The sequence below is a fragment of the Camelina sativa genome, chromosome 13, assembly GCF_000633955.1.
Source record: "Camelina sativa cultivar DH55 chromosome 13, Cs, whole genome shotgun sequence".
Classification (NCBI taxonomy): Eukaryota; Viridiplantae; Streptophyta; class Magnoliopsida; order Brassicales; family Brassicaceae; genus Camelina; species Camelina sativa.
The window spans coordinates 19807683-19827053 of NC_025697.1; the positions used below are offsets into that span (position 1 = coordinate 19807683).

A 19371-nucleotide genomic window follows, 5' to 3' on the forward strand; every position below is an offset into this window, starting at 1 on the left:
TTTTTTTTTTTTGTTTATTGCTTGGTTTGAATAATGAATCAATTTCAGTTTCACCATAATTTGTTATCTTATTAATCGAAACAAATGATATTGAATGTATATTTTTATTCCATTGATCAAGAATGCGTGTTCTTTTTTCAATTCAGTAACTATCCATTAAACATATATACGTGAGATTCTATGCGGTGTTCACCCTGAAACTCGAGACCACCTTTTCCTGCACTGTGAGTTCAGTGAAGTTCTTTGGCAGGAAGTAACTCGAGACCACCTTTTGTTTTCCACACTTGGACTGCGCTATCAAGCCGGTTGGACATGCCTGATTTATCACGTCAGTTTATCATATACCGTCAGTTTATCACGTCAGTTTATCATATACCGTCAGAAAACGAAACCTCAATTGTTTTGTTTTCCGCTTGGAGAGATGAACTCAAACTAGTCATGGAGGTTTCGTTTTCTGCTTTTTCAATTGTTTTGAGAATCGTTCATCTCTTCAATTGATTCCAGTTTTGCGATTTGAGTTTTCCTTCTCCGTCGTCTCCGGAAGTACGCTTCTCCAATAGCTCAGGAAGGTTTGTAAACCCTAAATTTTATTCGTATTTGTTTTTTTTTTTTATGATAACTACTTGATTCGAACAATGCCTTACAAATTTCGTTGAAGGATGTAGTGGATTCATGTTGAATTTTGATGTAGAATGTGACGAAACTCAAATTTCAGAGAAATTGAAGGTAATCTTCTTCTGAATCTAAGTTTGATTCGATCTCTATAGAAAGTTTCAGTATAAACGAAACTGTAACGAGTGTACTTATATATGTTGAATCTATGGTGAGTTGGTTCATAACTACTGATCCTTTTGTTGCTTGTTTATAAAATTCTAATTTAATTCTCAATGTTTTGTTGTTCTTAGGAACTTTTCCAAAAGTTTGTATAGAAGTTCGAGTTTTCAGGAAGTTTAAAGAAAGGCAGTGTGCAGGTGTTGCTACTACGTCTTGTTTGACATCGAGACTGGTTTCACTCATGTGTAGGTGTACACATATATCATTCGATTCTTTAAACTCCATTTGGTATCTCTATTTGACTGGGATTAGAGCTGTGTAGTAATCCTTAGGCTTTAGGATTAGACAGAATTAGTCTTTTTGGTAATTGAAGTTATGATCATTCTTATACAAGTCCGGAAGTTCCTTTAGTGAAGATGTGGTTGTGTGACAACTAAGACTTAGAGGACTATTACCTATGTAGAACCAATATGTGTAACGGTAACAGCTTGGTCTTTTGTTGTTTCTTTAAAGGTAATCTCTTTAATGACTCCAATTCCAAGAAAAAAGAGTAGAAGACTCCGAAGATGAGAGAAGGGCAGAAAAGAGTAGAGGACTCCGACGGGGAAGAGTCTGACTTCTGCTGTACAACCTAGCTGCAGCTACCCTCACTTCAACCTCCTTCCTTATCTCTTCAAGACTCTAGGTAGCTTTTTTAATCTCCTTAGGCCTCTTGGTCTGAACCAAGTTGCTCTCAATAGGATTCTCCAAGTTGCTTTCAATAATCCTTCAAGTTGCTCTCAATAGGATCCTCACCCATTCTCCTGATGGGAATCAACCAAAACTTCTCTTCACCTCTTCATCTTTTCCCAAGCTACTCATCCAAGTGGACAAGTGAACCAATGTTTAGATTTTTGTATCACTTGTATTGGTTTATCTGAGTTTGAAAACATGTCAAAATGACTAGTGACTTGGATCTTATGTATGTCGTGTTTTGATGATTGATGATTATTGATTAATATGGTATAATTATTATTTTGATTAGTTAATTTACTTTTGAGTTAATTGCTGTTTTAAATCTGCCTAATTTACAATTTAATTTAATAAAAAAAATAATACGACGTGTTCATAGTTCACACGTCAGTTTCAAAATTGACTTAGGAAAGTGACGCCAATTATTCGACGTTAAACATAGCGTCGTTCTTTTAAGTGAAGTGAATATAGTTTGCGTCGGGCAGTGTTTCGTCGGTTTAGTAACTGATGCAAAATTCTTAGAGTCAGTTTATAACCGACGTTACACTGAATAAAAACCGACTTTAATTAAATGCCATCTTTTTTGTAGTGAGATAGCTAGAATCTGAAAAGAAAAAAAACTGTATGATTATATATTTTTAGGTTATATACAAGGTCTCAAACTGTCACATGATGAGTATGTACGTAAAAAGGTTATCAAGATGTTTAATATGAATGATACGAAACCATTTTCTTTTTTACTGATCACTTTGACACCGAAGATGAGATGCATATATATATGGATAAGATTCCAAATACATATGCTATTTTCCAGCCTGATGTATATATACGAAAATGAAAAACTGTTAAGTGGATTTCCAAAGGTATTATTTGGATGTATATAAGCTTGTCATTATTATTCAAAAAGTTTGAAATGAACACTACAAGAAATATAAGTTTTGTTAGCAATACAAAAATGCTATTATATGTTATTAATAGTGAATTATTAAATGCTATGTTAGCGGCAGTTATAATAGGTCGCACACATATTATAGCGTTTTTGGGTTTGCTATCGTATTTTAAATATATGATAGCGTTGATTTTGACTTGCTATTAATTGATCTTCTTTATGATAGCTTCTTTTATTAACGTTGTAAGTTCTATACAATAACGTTTTATCAATTTGCTATGGATGGCTTATCTTATGATAGCTTTTCGTTTTGACGCTATATTTGTTAAATAATAGCGGTTTCTATTTGCTATTGATTATGTTATCTTGTGATAGCCTTTGGTATTGATGCTATATTTGTTTCATTATAGCGTTGGGAAAGTGTTACTAATTGGTTTGTTGCAACACTTTCTTTTGCTATAGTATTTTACAAGATATTTCATTAATGCTATGATATATGGCTTGCTAGCAGCTTTCAATTGTATGAATACGACCCTAAAACCTGATTTAGCAAACATGTCTCAAACCAACACTATATTATAAATCCAACAATTCATTACAAAATTCAAATTCATCATTCAAGTCTTCGATCAAACAGAAACAGTAGTAAAGTAAACCTGATAAGTTTTAACACAATATCACTTTATCCTTTGGCCATGCAATGGATGTCCCAATTGCATCTCCCATACATTCAATTTCAGCCGACTGCTTCCAAACTGCGGCAGCATTCACCTTCACTATGTCAACCCAAACCTTAACTGCATTAGGCCCTAAGGGAACAAAATGAACAGTCTGGTCTGGGTTGTCTGAAGCCCAACGTCCTTCAGCAACCACCTGGTTCTTTCCGCTAATCTCCATTAACTTGCACTTCTGATTTTCTTTGACAATATCATTCTACAATATTTACAAAAGAAACCATTATATTACAATTAGAATAACAGAAAAATGAGAGCCACTTTATACCATATGAAAAAGTACCTGAGAATTTTGGAGTGGGGACTGAGAAATTGGTGGATTTATCTTTACCGTCGCTTTTGGAGTGTTAGAACCTGGAGATGCAGTATTTTTACCATTTGATGCAGTTTTAGGACTTGGTGCTTGTATAGATGATGTAGGAGACCTTTGGAAAGTTGATTATGATGCATCTTCTAAAACACACTTATTGGCAGGCCATGCTACGAATGACTTGACAGAGTCGCCAAGGTATCTAATTTGTGGTGTAGGCCTCCACAGGAATGTATCTCCTCCATGTACCACATCGACAAAGACTTTGACTGCATTTGGTCCAAGAGGGATATCATTAACCAACGCTTTTGGTTCATTACACTGCCAACGACCTTCAGCCACAACTCCATCAGTTCTACCAAACTAGTCCAGCAGTTTGCACTTGTTCAAACAATCTGATGTGGGCTCTATCAAGTGCAGAAAATAATAAACTCATAAATCATTTTGCCAACATATTAGAATAAGAAGTATGATTTTGTATAAGAAACTTTACCCTAAGAGGAATCTCTTCAGCAAAAAATCCCATCTGGTCTATAAGAACACATTTACTTTCAGGCCATGCAATCATTTCACCAATAGCTTGCTCAACATTAAACATCCCTACTGAAGGTGTCCAAAGAAAGGATTTTGTGTTAATTGCTTTCTCAACCAAAACTTTAACAGAAAGAGGGCCGAAGGGGATGTCATTCTTGAAGTCCTCTAGATCAGATGATAAAAGAAGTCCCTCAGCCACATTTTCATCAGTACCAGACCAGTCCACCAACACACAGTGACGTGCTTGCGTGTTAACACTCTACAATAATTTTATTGACAAATGTAAGAAATTCGTATGAACACAAATAACTAATCTCAAATTAGCTTACTATGGCTCTTGCAGGAGCTGAGTTTTCACCAACTTCAGGTTCTTGCCTCTATCACAAATAAAACAAAGTTAGAATAACATATAATAAAACATTGTATGAAGATATTAACAACTATGTGAGTTTAACTAACCTGTCTAATTCTAGCAATCTCGTCTTCTTAAGAAAATCACTACAGAACCTCACACATTCTTCAGCTAGATAGGACTCAGCGATACAACCCTCTGGTCTTGTTGGGTTTCTAACAAAGTCTTTTAGCACTTTCATATACATGCATGCATCATGTAGTGACAACCAAGTTAAAATGCAGATGTTTAAAAGATAAACATAGTCTAAAATATAGAATACTAAAACGAAAATGAACTGGGCCACCTAGTCTAGCCTCCCTTCCAAGATGTATAACCAAATGAACCATGATATCAAAGAAGTTTGGTGGAAAATATCTTTCAAACATACACAGAGTTTCGACAACTTCAGTTTCCATTACTGAAATCTGCTCCCTATCAATAACTCGCTGACACAAGTGGTTGAAGAATGAACACAAACGAAAGATTGCAATCCTAAGACCTTTTGGTAGTAAACCTCTGAGTGCAACTGGGAGGAGTTGTTGCATCAACACATGATAATCATGTGATTTGAGACCTGTTACCTTACACTCATCTAATGATACAGCCCTTGATATATTTGAACAATACCCATCAGGCCCCTTAAAGTCAGATAGTCATTTGCAGAATATCTTTTTCTCTGACTTAGATAAAGACCACGAAGCAGCTGGAAGATAAGTTCTTTTACCTTTGGTACTAGGGTGCAAATCTTTCCTAATACCAAGATGTTCCAGATCTTTACGAGTATGTAAACCATCCTTTGATTTCTCACAATGCAATAATGTTGAGACAATACTGGCAGCTACATTTCGCTCTATATGCATGACATCTAAATTGTGTCTTATAGGCAGTTCCTGAATTATAAAAACAATTCAATCAAAAACCAATACTTTAGAAAATTACTTTAAATTGATTCTGAAAATTACTTAATATAATAGGATGCAAATAACATACCTCCCAATACAGTAGATTGAAGAATATTGACATTTTCTTCCATCTGGACAACTCTTCTTCGTCTACATCCTCGTCTTCCTCTTCCTCAGAATCACTAGATAAACCCTCATTGTCATGTTCTTCTTCAACACATGGAGTTCTTTTTCTCTTTCTCGCAGATTCTTTAAAACTCCCGAAACTATTTTTGTAGTTTCTCAAAATATGAGAAATATCTTGACCAGATAAAATCCTAGACTTTCTCCCATGTTCTACGTGTCCATCAAACCAAGCCTTTTTAACCCGATACCTATGTGCTGGTGGAAGACCCTCTCCATGACACATATAAACATGCTTCCTGCCAAACTTAAACCACATACTATCTATGTGTTTACCGCACAAGGGACAACCCATTTTTCCCTTCACTTTGCATCCAGCAAGATTCCCATAGGCAGGAAAATCACTAATGGTCCACAGAAGCATTGCTTTTAGCGTAAACACAGATCTACTAAATGCATCATATGTTGGCTCTCCTTTGTTCCACAAATAGTTTAGATCCTCTATAAGGGGTTCTAAATAGACGTCAATAATGTTACCATGCTGATGTGGACCAGGAATGAGCAATGTGAGCATAATATTCTCCTTCTTCATACATAGGTGTGGAGGCAGATTGTAGTTTACCAACAAGACAGGCCAACAGCTATACTAACTATTCTTCATGTTAAACGGATTAAACCCATCTGTGGATAACCCAAGCCGCATGTTCCTTTCCTCAGCAGCAAATAGAGGATATTTTTCACTCATTTGATCCCAAGTGACAGAGTCTACAGGGTGTCTGAGTTTCCCATCCTTGCTCTTGTTAGTAGAATGCCACCTTAAGGTTTTGGCCATTTCCTCAGACCTAAACATCCTTTTCAACCTTAGAATTATTGGAATGTATCTTAAAACTTTCTGTGGGACACCTTTCTTTACTTCACCAGTTTCCTTGTTAACCTTCCACCTTGAAGCATTGCAATGTGGACACCTATCAAGCTTCTTCAACTTCTTTCTGAATAGGCAGCAATCATTGATACAAGCATGTATCATTTGATAACCAATATCAAAAGACTTCAAAAATTTCTTCACATCGTACAATGATGTATGTAGCACGTTGTCATCAGGTAACATCTCTGGCAGTGTCTCAAGTAGCTCATTGAAGCTCCTGTCAGACCACCCATTTTGTGTCTTAAGTCGAAATAATGAGACAATCGCTGATAGCTTACTATGGTTTGCACATTTTTGATATAAAGGTGTTTCTGCGTCTGCTAACTTTGCCAGGAACGCATCTTCTTTCTTTTCCTCTCCCTCTGCAATTTCAGAGAACTCATCCAACCCAGCCAACTCCTTATCTAAATACTCAGCAGCTCTATACAACCTAGCAATCTCTTCATTACACTGATTTACTTTGCTATCACATTCAAAAACTGAGTAAACTTCTTCGTTATGGTATCAATCCTTACGACACTTGTAGACCTCATCCATACCCCTGGTTACTAGATGATCAACAACATCAACCCCTAAGTGACGATCTTCATTACAACAATCTTTGCAAGGGCAAATTATCAACTGATTGTCATCATTATCTTCACCCACAGCCCGAACAAAATTCCATGCACCTCTCTCATAAGCAGGATCAAGTCTACAAATGAATGACAAGCAAAACATTTATTAAATACCCCAAAACCCAGCGAACAACCAGAACTGTATAAATTAACATCGATATACCTGCAAAGATGCACCCATTCCTTGTCCAGCATTATATGATTCACCTTAATTAAAACCGTTAGAGTAACATGTCATACCGTGACAACACTAACTAATTCTCTTACCAATTACACTACGAGAAAGAAGCTACAACAGTCATTGCAATCCAAATAAAAAACACATCAAGCATAAACAGATACATAAACAGCTGAAACCATGTCAATGTCATATCTCCACCAAATAAAACTCAATACAAAACTGAAACCACAGCAATGTAATAACTCCACCATACATAACACCTCAAAACTGGAAAGATAGAACTTACCTGTTGTAAGTTCTATTGAGAAAAATGTCTAGCTTGTTAGAAGGATATAACCTGTCACCAATAATGAGAAAACAATATCAAAACAAGTACACATTCCTGAATAAAAAATAAAGCTTCATAGACAAAGCGAAATGAAGCTAAATCAAAGCCAAGTGAAGTATAAGAGAACATATAAGAAGCTAAATCAAATCCAAATCTCAAAAGAAAATAAGATAAACAGCAAATCTAAAGCATAGTCAGAAAAAAATTGTTACACACCACAACTCTAAACCACATAATCCTAAATCTCAGAACAAAATTGATACACAACCCTAAATCTGAAGAAAATTGAAACAAACAGCAAATCTAAAGAACCTAACCCTAAATCTCGCCGTCGACGGCAAAATAAATAACAGAACTAACACTATAAAGACAAAACCTTACCTCGCAAAATGAAATCGAGCTGATATGGGGAATGTAAGGATGAACTTATGGCCAGCGAGATGGTTTATTGTTTCGACGAAGACGAACTGATGTCAAAGAGGATTAATTGCTTCAGTGTTATCGTCGGAGATATCAGTGGAAAGAGATGAGGGAAGAGAGAAAAACACTAAGCGACACGAACGAGGAAAAAAAAACATAAGTGTTATGTTATGTCAATGGAAAAAAATTACATAAGCGTTTCGAAAAAAGGAAAAATGTACCGCTTAATGAAAATTTCCCTCCAATACCAAAATGTCCCGATTTTAGTCTTTTTGATATCATTTTCATATCTTAGCCTTAGTATAATGTTATCAATAAAAACCAAAATCTTGAATTTTTCGGACATAGCACTTTTAAATAATGCTATCATAATATGTTATGAATGTATAGTTTTTTTGTAGTGGGAGTTGCATGTACATGTTGACGTTGATAGCCAAAAAAGAGCACATGCGGATATGTCTATACGTTTTGTTTAATTACAAAAAGAGTAAACCATGTAGCCCAAAACAGCTTAAAACAATAACTCATTTTGTAAACAGTTAATTAATTCCACATATCATGTCTCCTAAATAATGAAGATCTTACAAATTATACAATCCAACGTAAATAGAAAAAAAAGAAAAGAAAAGAAAAAAACAAGTTCAATTAGCATTACAATTGGAAAACATCATATCAAGAAGGATCGACGATCTACCTAATTAAGTTTGTTGTTACTTGTTAGTATACCTAGTATTATCAAATCTTGGAACCGTTCTTGTTCTCGAAGCATTAGGATTAGCTCTAACATGACCCACCATTGAAACCTGAAGTGCTTCTTCTTCATAAGCTCTCCTCTCCATCTCCTCTCTCATCGCTTTCTTCTTCCCTTTCACTACCATCGCCACCACCAACAACCCTAACAGAAACGCTCCAATTATTGACCCAATCACACACCCAACCGCCACTTTCCACCGGCTCAATCTCCCTCCGCCACCTTCATTTACTGCCGGAGACGACGGTGGCGTTACCACTGCACCACCACCACTTTCTTGAGCTCTAACCACGAGGGCGTAGTGGCCTTGTGTTGTCCCCAAGCAAACGTAGGCTGAAACTTGCTCTCTAAACGTTATGTTACCGTTACTTGTGAAGCAAGCACACAATAGAGATGAGTTCTGTTTCGTGTTAGGTTTAGGGTCACGGCTTGCCTTGCTGCTCAAGAATTTGATCAAAATAGGGTTCTGCTCCGTTCCCATTACGTTAATCTCATAAGGGTTCATAGCCACACCGTCCGGGTTAGAATTGTAAGCCAATAAACCGAGAACCGGAGACACGAGCTGGAAATTGTAACCGGTTAAGTTATAACCGGTTAAGTAAAGATAAGAAGACCAGTTAAAACCCAAGTTCTGTCTCACCAGCATCACTCTCTCAACACATGGCTGCACCGTCAAGCCCGGACCTAAGTGAAACTCTCCAATTGTTGCACCATGTCTTCTCAAACTGCCGCATCTAAACCTAGCCGTGGCGATATCAATGGAGGAGAAATTCGAAGGAAGATGAATTTTCTGAATCGTGCCAGTCTTGAAATGTATGTTGAAGTTTCTGATAGTGTAATCTCTGATCATAAGATCAAGGAGATGTGTTGATTCAATCGTCTGAGATTTGGATCTCTGTAAATGAAAAAGAAAGATGATCATGAAGATGAATGGTATAGAGCCCATGTGAGGAGGATCCAAAGATTCTATAAGATGAATCAAGTTGTTAAGGCTTTGAAGAGAGAAGTGATGAGGAAGGAGAGAAATAGATTGAGTATGTTTAACTTTGTTGGCATGTGTATGGGGGACATACATGATCAGTGTACAGTATATACTATGTATCTTTATTAAACATAATAATCAATAAGCATGACTGATGTTTTATAATGCTTACTATACTATCCTACTTGTTTTCTAGCCTCGTGACATTACTTTACACTTTGTAGTCTTGTAAGATCATTGCTTCTATCTAATTTATTTATTTACTATTTTTTAAAGTTTTGATTATATTCTTTTACCATGTAATAATACATTAACAAGTGCTTTTCATGCCCCCACACTCTTCTAGAAAAGTCTTTACTGTAATGGCCCTAAGGAATATCCAGTAATGTTTTTACTAAAAATGTTATTTTTTCCATCAAAACCTAGTTGTAAGCAAACAACAAGAAGACACTTTTATATCCAATTCGACAATATGATAAGGTTCTTTCTTTCAACATTTTAAATCGCAATGATGCAATAATTTATTCTATTAAAATCCGGATAGAATGATACAACCCGGTCTAGTAATGTAGATGAAAAAAAATGACAAATGACAATAATTACATCCTAATTCAGTGAATCTTTTGGGAAAAAAATGGTCAAGTAGTGGATTAGATCTCTATATGAACGCATGTGGAAGCTAGGTCTAATGGTGAGAAAAAGAAATGGGTGAATGATGATGAAGAGGGCATGGGAAGAGGACGATGATGGTCATCATTGCACCTTTTTCTTATTAAGAAGATAGAAATTGGACTATTTCAAAAGGAAACATATTGAATTCATCTTATTAATAGAAATCACAAAGTTCTAGAGAAAAGCCTTGGACCATGTTGACACTACAGTTTTACATGGATTAACAAATATAATTTTTCAATGCAAGATTATGGAACACACATATAATCAAAACTATAACAAACAAACAAAAAATGAAATAAAAGTATTATTTCAAAATCAACCAAGGTGGTGCTATTTTTCCTGGTTTTCTAATGAGAGCAAAGTTTCTCAAAGAAGTAACCATACGATGTTTTTCTTTGATTGCGCCTCACATTACTTACCGACACAGTATAAGTCAATGACAACTACAAGAAAAGATCTGAAGATTATACCAAAAAGCACACAAACAAAGTCTTTTGCTTTTCTTCTTCTTCTTCTTTAATTTCTTCACCTCTTCATCTGTTAGTATATCAATTTTACATACATTTCCCTGTCAGAAAAAAAAAAGAAGAAAAACTTAATCTTGAACTTTCGATTGGATCAAGAATGGTTTGATCAGGAAATTAGAGTTAAGATGAGGATTAAACCTTGGCTCATAGGTTTAAGCTTTGCCACCTTCTGGTAATGTGATCAAACGAGAACCTGAGTCATAGATCATCTCCGTTCCACAGCNGACGGTGGCGTTACCACTGCACCACCACCACTTTCTTGAGCTCTAACCACGAGGGCGTAGTGGCCTTGTGTTGTCCCCAAGCAAACGTAGGCTGAAACTTGCTCTCTAAACGTTATGTTACCGTTACTTGTGAAGCAAGCACACAATAGAGATGAGTTCTGTTTCGTGTTAGGTTTAGGGTCACCGCTTGCCTTGCTGCTCAAGAATTTGATCAAAATAGGGTTCTGCTCCGTTCCCATTACGTTAATCTCATAAGGGTTCATAGCCACACCGTCCGGGTTAGAATTGTAAGCCAATAAACCGAGAACCGGAGACACGAGCTGGAAATTGTAACCGGTTAAGTTATAACCGGTTAAGTAAAGATAAGAAGACCAGTTAAAACCCAAGTTCTGTCTCACCAGCATCACTCTCTCAACACATGGCTGCACCGTCAAGCCCGGACCTAAGTGAAACTCTCCAATTGTTGCACCANCTAGGTCTAATGGTGAGAAAAAGAAATGGGTGAATGATGATGAAGAGGGCATGGGAAGAGGACGATGATGGTCATCATTGCACCTTTTTCTTATTAAGAAGATAGAAATTGGACTATTTCAAAAGCTCTAGAAATCACAAAGTTCTAGAGAAATTCGATGGAAGAGAAATCACAAAAGTTCTAGAAATCACAAAGTTCTAGAGAAAAGCCTTGGACCATATTGACACTACAGTTTCACATGGATTAACAAATATAATTTTTCAATGCAAGATTATGGAACACATATAATCAAAACTATAACAAACAAAAAAAATGAAATAAAAGTATTATTTTCAAAATTAACCAAGGTGGTTCTTTTTTTCCTGGTTTTCTAATGAGAGCAAAGTTTCTCAAAGAAGTAACTATACGATGTTTTTCTTTGATTGCGCCTCACATTACTTACAAACACAGTATAAGTCAATGACAACTACAAGAAAAGATCTGAAGATTACACCAAAAAGCACACAAACAAAGTCTTTTGTTTTTCTTCTTCTTCTTTAATTTCTCCACCTTCTTCATCTGTTAGTTTATCAATTTTACATACATTTCCCTGTCAAAAAAAAAAAAAGAAGAAAAACTTAATCTTGAAATTTCGATTGTATCAAGAATGGTTTGCAGAATATTAGAGTTAAGATGAGGATTAAACCTTGGCTCATAGGATTAAGCTTTGCCACCTTCTGGTAATGTGATCAAACGAGAACCTGAGTCATAGATCATCTCCGTTCCACAGCTAAACCAAAACAATCTAAACATTTTAAGATACGTGATAGAACTTTTTGTGATAGATTCGAGTCTAAAGCTGAGGCACTTACCCAGAGCACTTGACATTGTTGGTGTTACCATCGTTGGAGATGGAAAGTATTGTTCCAAAGAAAGATACATTCTCTGTTCCACAGTTTGGACAAGGGCCCTGTGAAAGATAGGTTCCAAGAAAAATTATAAACGTTTCATAATAATCATCTCCAAGTCATATAACTTGGTTTGCAGTTCAAGAACTTAATCTGAGATGATAATTGATGTTTTACCTTCAAGATCAAGAAGTCTTTGATGATCAGTTTGGTGAGTGATAGCGCCAGATATACAATTGCAGGCACCGCAGCAAACCATGTGAAAATGAAACTGAACGGTTCCGGAAGCTGCAAAAGAAGAATTTAGATAATGGTGCAAGAAAAATTGGAAATGTTACGCGTATTATATTCTCCAAACCATAAAAGAAGAATCTAAAGAAGTTTTACCTCGAGCAGGTATGTGATTTCAAAACCCGTAACATCATCAAGGAAGAAAAATCTGGAGAACGATCAAAGAAAACAGCAATGTTAAATCAACTAACAAAAGCTGAGATCATGTGATTAGAAAGTTGAGAGAGGAACATAATCGAATCGGTACTCACAGTCCCAAAGCAACAACAGTTGCTGGTACATTCAGTAAGAACATTTTGAAGTAATCAATGGCAAGATCACTGTAAACCTGCATAAATCAAGGAGGTCTCACAAGTCTATAAAATCTCAAAAGTATGTCCCAAACAATGAATCTAATGTTATGTACTGTAAATGTCTAAAGAATAAATGGGCTATCAGAACAATTATACTGTCCTAAAAGTGTTTACCTTTTTACTACGAAGACTGCACCTTGGACCCTCGCACACAATTTCACTTCCATCCATCTACAGAAACAATCATAATGCTCATCCAGTTTACACATGTAACAAGAAATAGTATTTGTTAAGTATAAAGAGATTTGAAACCTTTAGTTTCATTTTGAGCTTATCGTATTCTTCATCACTCAAGATTGGATTTCCAGAGACATAAGCCATTGAAGCTTCAAGGAATCTTTGTTCATCAGAACCTGCAGTACATAGATAAAAACTCGATCAAGAATCAAGTATTTATAGGCGACTGGATCAAAAAAAAAAAAAAAAAAACTATAGTGTTTCATTACTTAGCATGACAACACTGCTTCCTTCCCACATTAACTCTTCTTTAAGGTTATCAAACTCTTCGTTAGACATAATCGCCTTGCCTTCGTAATAAAACGACTGCAAAAGATATAAGAAACATAAAAANAAAAAAAAAAAAAAAAAAAAAAAAAAAAAAAAAAAAAAAAACACAATCCTCAGACTTTGAAAACTTCTCTTTCATAATTTAGGTAACACAAAATAAATAAATAAACTTTTATTATTTGGTGTTGTTACTTGCATCGCTTGGAGAAACTCTTGTTCCAGTTCGCCGATGGTTCTCTTCTCATTCTTGTTGATGCTACAGTAAGGTAAAATCTTGCTATCAACTTCTTCCCCACCAACCTGACCTGAAGACAAGTCTCATAAAGGACCAATCTTTTAGTTGATTAGAGCATAAAAGACCAAAAATCTCAACTTTTTTCCACACCAATTATGTTCCCAAACAAGATCAGAATTCAGAGGCATCACAACAAGTGTTGATCCGTTAAGAGGCCTTACAAAAAAATCTCAAAAGGTTCAATTTTTTCTCAGAAACAAGAACAGACGCATCACAAAGATCTCAAATTAAAAGAGAAATCTTTGAGATTTACAGTAAGGGAATCCAGATAAAAATCGAAACTTTAACTTAAAAGTGACAATCGAACCTGATTGATCGGTGGAAGCTTGAAGGGGCAATAAGAGAAGTCTTCGTCTGAGAGAAATCGATCGTGCATGGCTGAAGTGAGGAACAGAGTGTGTCCTCGAAGGAGAACAAGTGTTGATGGGTTTGCGAGAAATCGAAGAAAATCTAGGGATTGATAGAGTAAAGGCCATCATCTTACTGCTCATTTTTTTTTTAATTCTTCTGAGAAAAAAATGATCTGAGCGAGATCGTTGTTGTTTCTGGGAAGAAGAAGGTTGAGCTTTTGTGTGGTTGAGAATTGAGATATTGATGTTTTGGAGTTTTAAGTTCCTTCTGGTTTTTTTTAATTTGTGTGTGTTTTGTTTCGGACCAAAATGTCAGTATCTCCTATCCATCGAAACAATTTTTCAAAAACTCCTGAATAGTAAAAAGATAATATTATAGAAGGTTGTTAAAAGTTAAAAGTAATAAGTGTTCAACAAAATTAAAAGTTAAAAGTAATAAGTGTTCAACAAAAAACACAATAGTTTAGTGGTTGCAAATTACATGCGCTATATATGTTCAGGGTTCGAATCTCATTATACAAGATACAACTAGGGTATTATAACTGATACAAATTGATCTTTATTTAACGGTACAATTAGTACATTTAGAATGTTTGATTTTTGTTTAAAAATTGTTAGAGAGTAGTTTCGTTTTTTCGAGGAGTATATAGAATTAAAGTGGATAAAGGTAGGATACAATTAAATCCGTTTTGTTTCATTTCAACGTGTTTGGACTTTGGAGGGAGAATTAGAAAGGAGATAAGAGAAGCAGGATCGTGTGGCGATTAAGAGTTCCACGTCAGCAAATACATATCCAAAGTTTTTCTTTTCAGACATACACATTTGATTGACTACTAGTCTACTACTATACATATACAATAATACGCAAAGTAACTGATTTTATCACTGTAAAAGTTTATAAAAATTTAATAAATAATTTATCAAATTGAACCTTTTCGTGACAAAAAACTCAAATCTAACTTTCAAAACATTTTTTTAGTATTGTTTGGAATGTGTAATGCCAATGACTCGATCATTATGTAGTTATGAACACTAATTTAATTATTCATAAGTTTGTTTATTTAAAACAAAATTCATGATAGTTCACTAAAAATATTTGAACTACATCATCGAATAAATTTCATATCATCAAATAAATATTGTTTTGATACATCATATTTTAATTCTTTAATAATTAGATTAATATATGAGTTCCTTTTCGATATTAACCGTATCATAAATCAAATAACCATAATGGTTAATGTTGGGGTTACAGAAAAATTATAATTTTAACCGATGGTTAAAAATATAACCGTGGTCATGCCTAGTTGGTTTAACTGATTCCACCTAAATCGTATTATATAAGAGAATTTATGAATTTTTTTGTTATATATAAGGATAAACAAAATATTTTCAAGAAATTAATATTAATTGATTTTTATATTACAAAATATATATAAAAATGAATATACTACCGTTCTTGATTAACTGAAATTTCATTTATATTTTTTTGCTAATAATTTATTTCATTGTCCAACTCCCAAAAATACAAGAAAATCCTGCAAAGTATAGAATTAAACACAAAATAATATGTTTTCAATCACCGTTAATTTTTAAACATATTATATATGTATATATATATATATATATCAAATTGAAGCCGATGATGAGGAGTTCAAATCTACATTTCAAAATTTAAAATTTTAATATCTGTACTTTTAGAAATGTTTAGAATCTGCTTATAAGGATTATATTGCATATTGTGTATATATTTTGACTTAGCCTGATTAATCTCCATTAATGGGAGATGAAAGGCAAGGCTGAAATAGATGGCACAATTAGAGGATTATTTTGCACAAACCCCATAATTCTTCATCGGTTCCTAATATATTTTGATTTGAGTTTTTTTTCTTATTCCTAAAACATTAATTTTATAATTTATAAAACTCAAATAAAAAATGTTCATTTATATCAAATAAATATTTATCTAATCTTTGCTAGTTTGAAAAAAGATTCAACTATGGTAATTTTCCAACAAAATACTCTTGTATTATAATATGTAGAGATTATTTGTTAACAAAAAAAACTCTATGCACCAAATTTCTAAAAACGATTAGGCAGAAAATTGAAATGAAAGGTAAAAAAAACTATGACTCAAAACATAGATACTTTTTGTGTACAGCCCATATCTTTTGGGAAAAAAAACTTAAAAATACCCCGTCTAATTTTTATTTGGAAGTTTAATACTTCATATTTTTAAATTGGAATAAAAATACTTCGGTTAAATATTGTTGGACTAAAAATACTTTATCTTTATAATATTAGTAGATTCATACCCACGATTTAACATCCCTAAAAAGACGTGACGGAATAGTGTAACGAGGTTAACTTTCACTGTTACATGACTCCGTCATGCTAGTTAACGGATGTTAAATCGTGGGTATGAATCTACCAATATTACAAAAATAAGGTATTTTTAGTCCAAAAATATTTAAGCGAAGTATTTTTATTTCAATTTAAAAATATGAGGTATTAAACTTCCAAATAAAAATTAGATGGGGTATTTTTAAGTTTTTTTCCCCATATCTTTTTGTTTATCTTTTGGTAGTTTAAACGTTGATTTTGAGGTTTATTTATAGATAATCTCATGATAATAGAGAAGTTGTGGATTGTCTTTATGATGATATAAAAATCAGCCTACATAAGAAGTGGTTGTAGATAAGTAAGAAGAATTAGGACATAGCCTCACTGATGTAGTTTTACCAATTATGTAACTAATTTAATAAGTGTGATACAAAGACCAAGAGATTTTAATTAATGCATAAATTAGCCTATTACAAAAAATTCTTAAAACCGACTAATTGGCGCATTAGCCTTTTAATTACATATCATATCGTTCAAACACTTTCAAACTCACTTTTTTTTATTGTGATTTTTCTGGTGACTCTTAACTTGTTGCTCACTTACATTAAATGGAAGACGCCCAGTGACCTACATTGCATACCAAATAGGAAGAGGTGTGCGCTGATCAAAAGGAAGGCTCGCTAGCACTTCATTATAAATATCGGTGCACGCTTGAGACCATCTCCCTACATTCAGAGACCCCCTCTTCATCTTCCAAACATGAGCATCTTCCTTCCCAACAAGAGCATTTATCTTCTCTGCAAGAGCAGCTTCCTTCTCTGCAAAATACTTTTGCAGTTCCTTCTCTCTTGCAGCATCTTCCTTCTCTGCAAGATCTGTAAGAGAGGCATCTTCTTTCCCTGCAAGAAAGGTCTCTTCCACTGCAAGGCGGTGGTGGAACCGAGCCCTCTCTGTCCAAAAAAAACAATCACATTTAAAGATCTAAACAAATAAATAGAGGAAAGATAAAAAGTCGAGAAGAAAAGTAGGACTTACTTTTCTTAAGCATATTTAATGCTACCGAAACATCATTCTTCCCACTTAAAAGGGAGATCTCATAATCAAGGATCTCGACATTCATTAATAGAGTTGAAATTAAATCACTTTGTGGCAACCGCTTATAGGAAAGAAGCATTTCTCCTAAATAAACAAACATGTTGAAATTAAATCACTTTGTGGCAACTGCTTATAGGGAAGAAGCATTTTGAAATACCACTAAAAAAAATCTTTAAGAACAGTACTCTAATCTCTATAAAAACCTAAAAGAAACAGACCAGCAAGACGAAAACGACGGACGGAGACGGAGAGAGGATGTTAGAAGCACGACGACGACAACTGACGGAGACGGAAAGCAGTGGAAAATGTTCATTTTCGTGAAGCAAACGGTTTATATAGTGTGACTTTTTTTTAGGGCAAATTGTGTTTGTCCCTTTTTATACCTATATTGGGCCGTTGGGATTTTTTTAGTGTTATAGTTATATTTTTTGAGTGGTTAATCTTGGAAGGATTGTAGATTTTTTTGTGAATTGATGTGATATACTTGATAAGGCTGTCAGAATCCAAACTAAAAGATGATGAAAGGCTACGACTTGGTGCATTAATTATTTGTAAGGTGACTTTTATATCTAGTAATTTAGCAACCCAAATCTCATCAGTGCTAAGGATTTTCTGGAATAATGTGGATTGATGTGGAAAAATTATGTTTTTTAGTCCAACAAATATGTCAAAGCGCCAGAATCACCGGCAATATGTTAAATAATTTTTTAACTTTAAAATGTACAAAAACATCACAACAATTAAGTAATGTGAACCACTTCTATCGGCAAATTAACATTAACGATCATAAGAATACACATACTAACATTGATATTTTGAGTTTAAGAAACTTCATCCAAAGCTGTTGTATTCAATTAAAATTCTGTAAAATCAATTTGCCATGAATTTATTTAAAATCAAGCCTTCAATACATACTCAACATAAATGTTTTTTTGTGAGGAATTAGTGAAGCACAAGGAAACAAAAGTCTCTTCGCAATTTATTCAACTATTAGGAAAAAAAATTATAACCGAATATGTCTTGGAAACAATGTTCCTCGAACATAATCTCTAACAATCAACTCCACATAAACTTCATGAAAACTTTTATGCGTGAAATAAAATCTGGGATAAATTTGACCAACTCCACAGTAAAACCCCTAATGTTACTATTTTAGTTTTTTGGATTCTAAAATATAATAATCAGTAGAGAATTAAATTTGTAGTGGACTGAATTATATACATACAATACTATCCCTGTTTCGATATGAACCATTGTTGATTGGATTTTTTAAGCTTTCATAGATTTTAAAATTTTAGGCACCAAAAAGAATTTGATTAATATATTAAAAATATAATCGTATTAAAAATTTGAAATTTTAGTGAATTAAATCAGTGTGTTATTCTGTTTACTACTAATGTATATTTAAATATCAAATCGATTGTGTGTACTCTATTCGTATTTAACACCTATATAGTGAAAGATTTGGTCGTATCTGAGACTCAATCGTTGAGGCCTTATATTGAAGAAGGCCTCGTCGTTAATGTTATTTGAAATTGGCCCTTTTCACTAATTTTGAGCCCATTTATCTTTGCTAATACTTTACACCAGCGGTTTACTTAACCCTTAAACAGCCAAATCTTGTACCGTTAGATTAATCACTCATCTCATCCTGTCCGTTCGATTTACATCTTTCCTCACCTACGCGTAACCCTTACCATAATCAGAGCCAAATCGAAAGAAGAAGAAACAAAAAAAAAAAAAAAAAAAATTCAAA

The 19371-nt window shown here is 34.2% G+C and overlaps 3 protein-coding genes and 1 long non-coding RNA gene across 4 annotated transcripts; all 4 read right to left on the bottom strand.

Moving 5' to 3' along the window:
* LOC109128386 lies at positions 6039 to 7129 on the bottom strand. The gene is made up of 3 exons (XM_019234599.1): positions 7098 to 7129; positions 6846 to 7011; positions 6039 to 6767 (listed from the first exon to the last, which is right to left on the bottom strand). The coding sequence occupies exons 1-3, from the start codon at positions 7127 to 7129 to the stop codon at positions 6039 to 6041; spliced, it is 927 nt and encodes a 308-aa protein (XP_019090144.1).
* LOC104737202 lies at positions 8423 to 9675 on the bottom strand. Its single transcript, XM_010457310.1, has one exon. The coding sequence runs from the start codon at positions 9558 to 9560 to the stop codon at positions 8574 to 8576; it is 987 nt and encodes a 328-aa protein (XP_010455612.1). The 5' UTR covers positions 9561 to 9675; the 3' UTR covers positions 8423 to 8573.
* On the bottom strand, positions 10543 to 11021 carry LOC104737201. Its single transcript, XR_759706.2, has 2 exons — positions 10937 to 11021; positions 10543 to 10839 (listed from the first exon to the last, which is right to left on the bottom strand). It is a non-coding gene; the product is annotated as an uncharacterized LOC104737201 (long non-coding RNA).
* LOC104737203 (PGR5-like protein 1B, chloroplastic) lies at positions 11806 to 14476 on the bottom strand. The gene is made up of 11 exons (XM_010457311.2): positions 14135 to 14476; positions 13725 to 13837; positions 13472 to 13568; positions 13278 to 13378; positions 13140 to 13196; positions 12924 to 13000; positions 12769 to 12820; positions 12559 to 12669; positions 12346 to 12443; positions 12180 to 12263; positions 11806 to 12083 (listed from the first exon to the last, which is right to left on the bottom strand). The coding sequence occupies exons 1-10, from the start codon at positions 14316 to 14318 to the stop codon at positions 12194 to 12196; spliced, it is 960 nt and encodes a 319-aa protein (XP_010455613.1). The 5' UTR covers positions 14319 to 14476; the 3' UTR covers positions 11806 to 12083; positions 12180 to 12193.